Here is an 11939-nt window from a genome sequence, read left to right as displayed (position 1 = left end):
GTTCATAATGCAGATTTAGAGTATGAGATACAGTATCTGCTGGAGATTTTTTTTTGTCAAATATTGTAAACAAAACTTTAAATACCCAGTATATTGCACTATCCAGTATCTGTTGGAGGTGCCCTAAGACTCCAAGTCAAACACAACAGTCATGGGGTCCACCACACCACTCTCTCACAAAGCTTCTCTACTTCATCTCTGTACACAAACTTCAAAAAACATGATTATTTACTGTCCTCCCATAGGATGATAGGCCCCCTTCAAAAGGAAATGTGGGCAGGGTTAAGCTCGGCAGATGAAAAGGAAGAAGCAGCTCTTGAGTGAGATGTGGCATTAGGTTTGCTCTACTTCAACCAATAGTCCCATCGCTGCCACTGACCGTATCGGAGATGGTGAATTTCTGAACGGAAACACTAGGAGACCTTGAAGGTTCTCTACTCCAGCTGCTCAACGATCATCACTACTCATCTCTCAGAGGATCTATTAGTGTATATGTGTACAAAGGATATTTGTGTAAACTTATGAATGTATACCTTCTTTTATATATACAATATCAAGGCACTCAATTAAGTAAGCCAACATACAATTCTACTTACCGAGGGCACCCATCTAGCTTCGGCCTCCTCGGTTGATGTTCCTCCTCAACCACCTCCTTCCGCTTTCATTGATCTCCCATCATCTCCTTCCTCTGGTTTCAATCCAATATCCCTAGGACCAATCTTATCATCAACTTCTCCACTTGGTTCTTTATCTGTGCCCCTGCCTTCTTCCATACCCGTCCCTTTCTCCAACTATTCCTCTCTTCCTTACACTATTTCTTCTCCATTTTCTATGCCATCTCCGACTTTGTCTACATCTATCCTCCCTTATTATTCATCTACTGATCCTTCTTCTTTCTTTTTTTTTATGTCCAACCATTCCGTTTGCTCCCTCTCTCAATGTTACCAATATCTTGACTTCCAAACTTGAACATGCTGATGACTATGGTTTATGGAGAACTCAAATTCGTGGTCTTCTTGTTCAATACGATTTACTTTCACGACCTCGAATCTCTGGAATACCATGTAGCAACGTTATCGTGATGTATCTATGACACGACAGCTTGAACTTAGACAAAAATTTCACTCCATTCACGAAGAATCTTTCACTCCTGATCCATATTGTAGAGACTTGAAATCACTTGCTAATCAGCTGTGTGATCTCAACACCTCAACTATAGAGAATGATTTACTTGCACAAGCACTGGCTAGTCTTGATTCGGAATACAAAGATTTCGTCATCATGGTTGCCAATTTGGAGAATGCTATCTCATACAAAAATTTCCAGCATCGACTTGTCGCTTATGATGATCGTCGAACTCGCATGGAAAATAAGTCCCTGGTTAATACTGATTCCAAGGCTCTAACTGCCAGCACTAGGGATGGCAATTTGTTCTTGCCTTGCCCCGACCCGCTCTAACTAAACCTTAAGTTACAAACATTTATTCCGGATTAAAAAAAAAAAGAGTTATATATATATATATATATTTATTTATTTATTTTAAACTATAAAAGTGCATAATATAAATTTAAAATCAATACCCATTAAGTCATTATTTTAAATCCAAATATTCAATTATGAATGTTTAACTTTAATCCAATATAATTATATAAATAATCTCTAAACCCAAAATCTTAACACAAAACCCTAAATCTATAATAATTCATAAACCCTAATCCAATGTAAAAGTAATATTTTAATTAGTTGACAAGTGCATCAAAAAAGTGATTTTGGTATGTTAGTCCATTATTCTACCCTGAAAATCTTAAAAAGTTTAAATCCTAAGATGTATAGTTTAATTTTTCAATTTTCAAACAGGTTGAATCAAATCGGAAATGAGCCATACCCTTGGATGTGAGGCACAAGGACGGGACAACCATGATCCATCCACCTCGTTGCCATCCCTACCCACCACGCCTTCATCACAAACCCCACTGATTCCTACTCCAATTATAGGGGTCGTGGTGACGGACGTCCTGTCCGATGGGGAGGCCGCAAGAAATTTTTAAAAAAAATCCTAACGACTTACAGCCAAGTTCCAGGATTTCCTCTGTTCTAATTTGAATACAATATAATATAAGATTAAAATTTTCTTTTGCCTCTGCACTTCTTTAAGTTCCATATCCTTCGAAGTCTTTGAGACAACTGAATCACAAATCGCCAGAGAAAAACACATCGTATAATACTCACTTCATGCAACAATTCTAATAAAGCTCTTAAGAATTAATGTATATGTACTAAATACATCAAGAAACCAGCTTTGCATAACAATTCAACAAAGGATCTAACTGAACAAGCTCCCAAAATTGATCTTGGATGGATCGCACTAAAACTCCGGAATAATAAAAACACGCATGCAATGAAAAATAACCTAATAATTAATTTAGCTAAACTGCAAAGAGTTTCATTAACAAACATAACTAAAGTTGGTAATCAATCGAGGTATGGCTTTCTTTCATTTTCCAGAACCTTTCTTTCCTTTTCCAGAACCAATCCTCGAATTCTATGTAATGTACCACACAGCTGCATAAAGCTTATCTGTCAACTCAATAAAAGATTGAAAATCTGAACCCAAACTTCATTCCCATCGACAACCAAAGTGAATGCATTTCTCCTCGAAATCCAGAACCGATTATATTTGATTAAGCATCAGAAATTGGAAACCGACGTTCTGGCCACTTGGGATACACTCGCTTGTACAAGGTCATGCAAACAGTATCATGCTGCTGAAGTACCCCATTGAGGATGCACTTCATTACACCTGAGCATAAGAAAAATAGAAAAAGAAAGCTATTCAATGTCTACGAAAAAATCCAACTTGTCCTCCAGCAATCATGGCATTTAGTAGAGATTGTTTAGCTATAACCCCAAGGCAGTGTCCCCGCAACATTTTATCACTTCAATATAAAACAACCAATCATACTATAAAACATTACAGATAGCACAGAGATTTACTCAGTAAAGTAAGCAACATACCATGCGTCCCAACAGGTTCCTTGATGCGACCACGGCGACCACATTTAGACCACACTTCAATAGGCTACAAGGACCAGCGTAAACCAGATATTCATTTTTTTTTATATAATAAAACTAAAAACAATTACGTCATTCAAAGAAAAAACTAAATATGTTGAATAAATAAAAGTAAATAACCACACTTCTAATGCGAGAGAGAAAATAACAAGAAATGGTGACTTTGCAAAAAGCCATTTCTTGTTATTATCTCCCTTGCACCGAAAGGCTGGGGGCTGGGGAGAAGGGGGGGGGGGGGGTTTAATGAGTAATGAGTCTAATGATGGATGCAACGATTTTCTTACTTTAAACCATCTCACGTCGTCTGGGTTGTGAAACATATATCTTACTGAAGCTTTCACTTTTGACACTCGATGAGGGAAACTGCAACCAGAATATGAAACAACCAGAATATGAAACGTTCAAACACAGAATCCCTCCAACAGAATTATAAACCTTAAAAGTCATAATGCCAGATGTCCAGAAGATGAATGCAACAACTGAATAAAGTAAGTGGGGTAAAAAAGAGTTGAAGCAACTTTCCACCGCCTGAACTAAGATACAAATACATGCATTCTACAACCATCAAGCAAGAAAAAGTTATGCCCTGCATCTGTCATCTGGCATGCCTATATAACAAGCTTTTAATCATGAAAACGAGCATAGTTATATACATATACTATGCAAATGAAAGTATCACTTAACTCACTTGAGCATAAATTTTTTCTCATATTACAAACATCTCAACCAAGTAACGTAAAGCCACAAACTAAAGGATAGAAGCTATCATTATCCGCCAATCAAACTTAAAATGCAAGCATAAGAACATTAATAATTACCGTAAAATTTTAAACTTGAAGCCACAAAAAAGTTTTGAGAACAGTGTTCTTTACATAAGCTTCCACGCCTAATATTTTCATGGGCAATGGACAAAAAGTCTTATATTTGGACTGTTCAATATAAATTGGGACTTCAACCTTTTGTCTGAGGAGCTTGACCACTTGAACTAGTGGTGCCTCCTTAGAATGGACAAACAGTCTTAACATCAAATACTAAAATACGAATGGAAACAAAAGGTTGCATTAAGAATAAATACTTGACGGAAACATAATCAATGACATTTTATTGAATACCGTTAAACAAGAAGTAATGGAAAGATTGTTCCAGCTTCCAGAAAAATCATTTTGGAAGAAAAAGAAGACTCCAAGACTGCATGAATTATATTAATATTTGCGGATAAACTTACCCACTCAATATAATTTTCTTTAAAATTATCCTATCAGGATCAATGCTTCTCAAAGTACCAACAGCAGCAACCACAGGTCCAGAACCCCCTTCCACAATCTTCAGGGCTATCAAGGGCAGAGGACGGAAAGAAATCGGAGCATAAATTGAAGCCATACAAAAACGACCTGGATGAAGAAACCTCTCCATCTTGTGTTTGTCTGAATTCATATTGTCAGCAGAAAATATAGGCCTGAAGTTCCAAAAATGTCAACCTTCATATTTCAAAACGGATCAAGAATTGATCATCAGAGGCAACATGAAAAAATTGCGATCATTTACCGAGCAAAAAATTGGCGAAAACCAACATGAAATAGTAATTCCTCCTTGGATTTGATAGGATCGCTATATGAATCATGCTTCTTTATGCTGCACAAATGTGATTGCAGGTTATCATACAATTTGAAATTTGAATGCCACATATTAAGAACTAGAAGAATGAAAAGCATGAAATAATGCAACAGCAGATACCTGAAATGGGAAACAGACATCTTCGATTCATGCTGCAAAAGGCCACAAGCAACTATAGGAGCTCCCATAGCAGTCATGCATAGTTTGGAAGCAACACCAACAGGTACTTCATTGACATGAAGCTTCACATATGAACTTGCTCGTACACAGTCATCCCTACTCTCTTCCTCCATTTCTAGGGCTTTTGCAAAAACATTCTTTTGCGTTCTTGCAAAATTACCAAACGCAAAAATTCTTGCATATTCTGGCGGCAGGGACTCCTAGAGGACATAAAAAGCTGAGTTCACTAATGTTCTTATAGTTCAGAAAATACAGACTATTGCTATAAAAATCACAGTATCTCACTTTGGGATCCCATGATGAGGTTCTGAAGGACTTGAGGCCTCTATACTTTGCAAAACGCTTTCTAGCAGGAATATCCAGTGGAGTGTCCACCTCATCAGGAAACTCTAAAGCATAGAGGAAGAAAAATTAACAATCTAAAAATTATTAGCACTTAAGAAGTTAAGATACACTAAACCCAAACCTCCATATAAAATGATCAAATTAAGTAAAATATCATGGATTCGTGAGCCGCATACGAGCTTTTGGTGCTAAAATGCATCCAATGAAAATTTGTTCTTCCACTAGTTGAGCTTGGAAAACTTTTGCTTGTGGTTGGCTCAAATAATGCTTCCAACACATTAAATTGCTGTTTACAAGCTAATTTTACTTAAGTTTTTTCATTTCTAGTCCAGCCAAATAATGTTGGCTAGTAAGACCTCACAAAATCAAATTTGTTCAGAAAGAACACATAAAGCTGGGTTATGCCTAAACTAATGAAGACTCATGAGAGAAAACTCTCAATAAAAATAATATCAAAAGATAGGCATACACTTGCAAAAATATCAAGACCAGTTAAGTTGAATCTGGTCACACGCATAGCAATTTCAAAACATAATTTAGACCTCACAAAAACTCTCACTATAAAAATGTCAATATAATTGGATGTGGACTAAACCAAGAACCGATAGGTCTACACTGGGTTTGAGTCTCATTGTATTTATTTTTTCGGACCAAAACCAAGCCTTAAACTGTTCAAAACAAAATTGGTTGGTTTGCAACCTAACAATCTATGGGTGAAACTTGCAAATCCACAAAAAAAAATTGGTTGGTTTGCAACCTAACACTCTATGGGTAAAACTTGCAAATCCTCTAGAAAATATTTATTCAATACAGAAAGATTTCTGCTATGTAAAAGAAAAAATCAGTCAAGGAAATAATGACCAAGTAAATAACTTCCAAAGAGTGAAAAGAGAATACCCTCATCTTCAGCATGAGCAGCTTTAATTTTTCGAATCTCATCCTCTATCTGTTCCCTGGTGAAGTTCTCTCCTTCCTGTATGACAATTAAAATCATTTGTAAAATACCACGCAAGTATTATTAAAAGATCAAGGTTATAGTTGTTTGATTGAATAAATGGTCTCTAATTCTTCAACTTAAAGCTACAAATATTGTCAAGCATGCACTTCAATGTTTAAAAGCTCATGGCATTGTCAATATTAGTTTCCCTCGTAAAACAAGTAACAAATTATATATACAATAATGTTAAGACTGACCATCATCATTGAATCAGCTTCAGTCTCTGCATCAGAGTCCCTTAAGTTCAGTGACATTTGGTCACCATCAAGGTCCGAGTTATTTGTGTCCTCTTGACCTGGAAAGCCAGTTTCTATTTCATCCAATACCATGCCATCATCATCATCATCATCATTTTCACTATCTGAATCCTCTTCATCCTCCCCATCCAAAATCCATTCAGCCTGCAAGTTTGAAAGTTAATGAGTTTACCGGATTAGATTAACAGTGGTAATGTTGCCTTTCAAGAGCACATTGTTTGATCGTTATGGTATATAAGTACAAACGGTTGCAGCTCAACAAAGGCAGTGAGTTTTCTCGTAGTGGAAATAGAAGGGCCGACAAAGCAGAGAAGAGGAAGCAAAATGGTAACAACAAGCCATTTCCAAGGATAGTCTTTTCAAAGTTCCCGTGATAGGGTCATAAAAAGTACAGAATTTAACACTATTCACATAATCACATCAACAAGAGCACAGTTACATATTTTATGAGAACAATAACAAAATATATTACACCCTCCATCCCAATTTGTCTACCATCTTTTGAAAATCCAACTTCTCAAGGAGAAATGATTTAATCCAATTCAACCACACAAAATAACAATGCTATTCCAAATTTGCCCTTATTTATGGCGGTACATTTTTCCTTGAAACAAATGTAATTAAAGTAACAATGATAATTTTGGAATACAACAACAAAATAGTTAATTAATGAAGCAAAGTGACAATAGTTTTGGGACAACCCAAAATAGAAATGACACACCAAAATGGGACGGAGGGAGTAAATACAAAGGAAAGAGTATACAAGAAATTAGTAATAATGAACCACGATGAGAATTTACAGACCTGATATTCTGAAGTGCCTTGGGGAACAGTCTTCTTTCTCAACAATTCCTGTTTCCGTTTTCTAAAGGCTTCGGCCATTTCTTCCTCTGTTGGATGTGTCTGATGAGAGAATACAACATGGTAGATAGCAATCATACTATATTACTATGTGAAAATCAGAAATTCTTCTAAAAAAGTTTTTGTATGTTAATAAAGTTACCAAGTTGAACATGATCTTAAATGCAAGCTAAGTGATAAAAAGTAAAGAAATTAACGAAATTTTAGTGACTTGGGCATGTATGACTGCAAAGGAGACATAATTCAAGAGATTAATAAGTTTTGCTTCAACAAGCATTCTGCTTCTTTGGTAACAACATTTGTGCACAAGGCTCCCGCAGAGGACAGGGTCGGAGGCATGTATGATATACACAGAACCTACCCTCACATAATATGTAGAAAGGTTGTTTCCAAGAAATAATCTTATGACCTCTAGGTTGCACCCTAACAACTCTACCACTGGGTCACATGTTTGTCTTTAAAAGGTAAACAACTCCCGTGCAAAAGGCTCCCGCACAGGTCGAGGACTTGCAAGATGTACGCGGCGCTTACCCTCACATAATATGAGGTTTCCAGGAATTGAACATGTGACATCTAGATTACACCCTTGCAACTTTACAACTAGGCCACATGTTCGCCAGTGGATACTAGCCCTCTAAAATACATGTTCACTCCCTCTATATTTAGTAATCATCCATGATGTGAAAAACCTGAGCCATGTTTTATCCCTACATGGCTAGCTGCCTAATTGCTCAATTTAAAAAGTAATTAGTCATGAGAAGAAGCCACCTAATCCAATTTGTATTTAATTGACTGAACAAACTTTGAGTAGCAGAAACAAAGTTCAATGATTGGTTAAAAGGATGGAGATGAAGTGGTAAAAGAAAAGTAATGCAACACCGCTAATGTGTATCCCGTTCATGAAACTTGCAGTGACAAGAAATTTCCACATGGGATATATGAATAACCTACCTACTTAAGTAGGTGAACACAACCACACATATGAATGCCATGGCATTGGACAAAAACTGTTATAGAAGACTTCGAAAGTAAATAACAACTCACATCAAGAAGCTGTGTAACAATTGTTCACATTACCTGTTCTCCTGCAAGAGGATCTGGAACATTCTCAAAAATCAAAGGCTCTTGCTTCAGTGGGTCAGGTACCAGGGCACCAAGAATCTGCAGAAAAAGATGGGAAAAAATAATATAGGATGAATAGATCAAAAATGAAAGCATAAAATATAAGTTGACGACAAAAACAATAAACAGAAACAATTATTTGGTCTGAGCAGAAATGTGTGGCCATCTAGATACCAAAGACCCTAAACCAAATACATTGAGATCTTAAGCAAAGGTAGATTATGTAGCAGACAATAGCTCTACTCACAAAAAGAAGGGAAAAAAATCACACATTTGATCATTTTCAAACTCCCGCATGCCATATCTATGGGTGTTGTTACGTGAGAGGAAAAAATCGAAGAAAGAGCAAAGTATTAGAATCAGCCAAATATCATATTGGCAGATAATTTGATGTCCCTAGTAATTTATGAAAAGAACACACTACATACGATTCAACAACAAATTATCTAGTGATATAAGGCATGACACAATAAGGTGGAAGATTTAGCCTCAGCAACAGGAAAAAAATAGCTTCTCTATACTCCATTATGCTTTACTCCCCAAGAGACAAGGATAAAGCTGATACCTCCACATCACCTACTTCATCTGACTCCATAACATCTACTACTTTTCTTGAATTTAAAGGAAATGGGTCCCTCAGAACTTCAATTTTACACAGCTGGAAATCCCCTGCACCGGAAACATGAACCTGACATAACCGTAAGGCGTCAAATCACCAAAAATATACGCCAAAGGCAAGGTACATTTAATTATGAATTAATTTTGTAATTTATTACCAGCTGATTTACAGAGAGGCTACGAGCACGCAGATAACCAGTAAGGAGGAGGGTACATTTTTCTTGACTGCAATCATTTGCTACCATATCAACCTATAATGATCAAACATTCCAGAGTAAAAGAATCAGGCAGAGCGTTCATACAAGGGTTCAGTAATTCTGAAAATAGTATCAAATTGAAACAAGCATTTACACAACTAGGTATTATGTGAACAACTCGTATCACAGGGAACAACAGAAACGTGAAAAAAATGGTAACAACTTACCCAAATAGATATTACCAAAATGCATTTGCATATGGACTAGTTAAGATCACAAATTCACACAAGTGAGAGAACTAATGTAACTTTTGAGATCTATTGATCATCACTTCTCTTGAAGTGCGGGCAGCACAGTGATGCAACCAACAAAAACTAGCAATAAACTTCCACCCATTTTTTGTAGCCAATTTCATAATAATAAAAGCACCTGCTCAGCCATTAGGAAAGGTCTTTGGTTTCTCCAATGAGGCACTGTGAGTCTTTGCTCCTTGAATTGCCATGCAAACTGCAATAAACATGAGTGAAGGCATAAGAGAAGTGCCAGAACCAATAAGGGCTAGCAATAGATGTTACAAACAGTATTAGTGTATAACCCATGCCATTTTCCAGTAATCAACAAGACCTAAAAAAATCAGAACTCTTTATCAGAAAAGAAGTTTTTGTTAAGCATACACAATCACCTTGTGCAACTCATCCTTTGTATCTGCAGGGTAAAACTTGCAGTCTTCAGGAAATTTGGAAGCAATGCTAGAAATACACATCTTTTTCACGTCATTCCTTATTTTCTGCTCGGCGGGCAAGTCCTGCAACCAGGAATTTTCTTTTTTTAACAAGATGTCCAGCAAATATTAATATATCCTTTTTGGAGATGCCATGAACTGTCGTAAAACTTACACGAATCAACACCACAGTGCTTGGTAAACCCATTTCTTTAAACAAAGATAGGCAATGACTTCCAAATGAATCGATATAGAAGGGAGCACTCTCTTCATGTGACGAGTTTGCTGATGCTACAAAAGCAATCAAATCCGCAACCTACAACTAGGATGATTGTCAATTTCCCGGAAAACCTAAAACTAAAAGAATCAACAAAATGGAGGTACGCATAAAACCAGCAGAACTTGTAAACTAAAGACAGATTACAGGCTTCATTTTACCTTGGCCCTTGCCATACAGGACAGAAAATCCCCGTGAGGTGCTTTCAGTACCTGGAGCAAATAACTTCAGTTAGGTATGTAGATATTTCCAGAACAAGCACAACATGTTCCACCAAAGCACAATAGCATTGCTAAGCTATAGCTTAAAAATGTTTTCTAAAAAAATGCAATTCTGAAAAAATACAGAGCTACAAAAACTAGATAAAGTCAAGAAAAAGTTCGCATTCTTAATAATACAGACAAATTAAGTACCAAGGATACCTTTTCTAAGCAAATTAACATGAGAATATAAGATCAAGTCACAATTCAGTTGCATTGTCTCTTGGAGTATATAATGGAGGATTTCATTGGTGCTGACTATTTGTTTTTATATATAATCAATAGATGGATTCAGGCAAAAGAGACTCAAGAACTACAATATTAAACTCTGACAGAAACCAGTGAGTAATGACCAAAAATAGTCCACCTTTTTTTTTTGATGCAGTAGCATATACCACCAATGATATCAAGGAGAGTAGCAGAATTTTTACCCCTGTATTATTTCTCAAAAATTTACGAAGGATTATAAACTAAGATGTATTTGACATGAAAATTACCGTTACTCTCAACCTATACTCAGAAGAAGCAACTGTTGAAGACCCAGCTCTGCTGCCCTCTCCGGACAATAGTCTCAAGAGATCATCCGCAAGTGAATCTAGGTCCACAGAAGCAGAGAGCCCAAAAAGAACCTGCAATTAAGGGGATTCAAAGGAGAAAACAGCATTGGAATCTCAATTATGGGCATATAAGAATATCATATTTGCACCAAGTATAATCAAACCCCACATATCAAAGTTTCAAAAAAAAAAAAAACACCAAATCTCAAAACACTAATAGAGTTATTGGAAAATGATGCCCAGCAAGTACAATACTCACAATGACACGGGGAGGGCTTGCAGCCTTTTTTTCTTTAAGCAAGAGCTCACGTTTCTGCTCTCGCAACTACATAAAAACATGTCACAGTATAAAGATGAAAAGCTACAAAACCGCACAAAAAAAAAAAGGAAAACCCATAATTTAATAAAAGGCAAAAAAAATGAAAGAATCAATAACCTTCTTGTTACATTGATGTCGAACAGCCCGAGATCCTTCGGCAACACCGCGCTCTGACTTGGAAATTTTGGCTTTCGCTGATAAAATTTCAAACCAGAACTAGTACAACTCAGCATAATTTATAGCAAACAGATAATCAGGAAAGAGTCTCGACAAGTAGAGAAATCAATGACCTTTGAGAGGAGCTTTGTGTTCATTGCGAGATGATTTAGAGGAGTAGCGAGTTTTGTGTGCTTTATTGATTTGAGATCGAGATTTTCCCATGGCCGCCGAAACAATAGTCTTGCACTGCCAAATCGGCTCCGGGTTCAAGAGACCGAATTCGCCACAGCAAGGGTTTTAGAGGTTTACGCTGCTGAGTTTGTTGAAGGGGAGAGACGCACTAATGGCTCTGCCGGGAGTTACTTCTATGCAATTGCAACCCT

The 11939-nt window shown here is 36.7% G+C and overlaps 1 protein-coding gene across 1 annotated transcript; it reads right to left on the bottom strand.

Moving 5' to 3' along the window:
* Window positions 1–2214: 2214 nt before the first annotated feature.
* On the bottom strand, window positions 2215–11939 carry LOC120011261 (pre-rRNA-processing protein TSR1 homolog). The gene is made up of 21 exons (XM_038862330.1): window positions 11688–11939; window positions 11515–11591; window positions 11338–11403; window positions 11019–11150; window positions 10423–10473; window positions 10160–10300; window positions 9946–10068; window positions 9693–9770; window positions 9225–9317; window positions 9014–9136; window positions 8404–8487; window positions 7270–7368; window positions 6406–6609; window positions 6109–6184; window positions 5152–5255; window positions 4807–5066; window positions 4618–4704; window positions 4298–4528; window positions 3357–3435; window positions 3016–3079; window positions 2215–2800 (listed from the first exon to the last, which is right to left on the bottom strand). Exons 1-21 carry the CDS (start codon window positions 11776–11778, stop codon window positions 2682–2684), a joined length of 2382 nt encoding a protein of 793 aa, XP_038718258.1. The 5' UTR covers window positions 11779–11939; the 3' UTR covers window positions 2215–2681.

Source organism: Tripterygium wilfordii, chromosome 12 (genome assembly GCF_013401445.1).
Source record: "Tripterygium wilfordii isolate XIE 37 chromosome 12, ASM1340144v1, whole genome shotgun sequence".
In the NCBI taxonomy this organism is placed as follows: Eukaryota; Viridiplantae; Streptophyta; class Magnoliopsida; order Celastrales; family Celastraceae; genus Tripterygium; species Tripterygium wilfordii.
Note: the sequence above shows the minus strand (reverse complement) of the source record. Positions and strands in the feature narration are given on the sequence as shown.

Bases quoted from the DNA above. Each gene is read 5' to 3' on its own strand.
- LOC120011261 (XM_038862330.1), bottom strand. From the start codon at position 11,778: ATGGGAAAATCTCGATCTCAAATCAATAAAGCACACAAAACTCGCTAC. The intron at 10,301-10,422 runs GTAAAATGAAGC...TCCTAGTTGTAG, and splicing joins CCTGTATGGCAAGGGCCAAG to GTTGCGGATTTGATTGCTTT. The intron at 7,369-8,403 runs GTAATGTGAACA...TTCTCTCATCAG, and splicing joins ATCCTCTTGCAGGAGAACAG to ACACATCCAACAGAGGAAGA.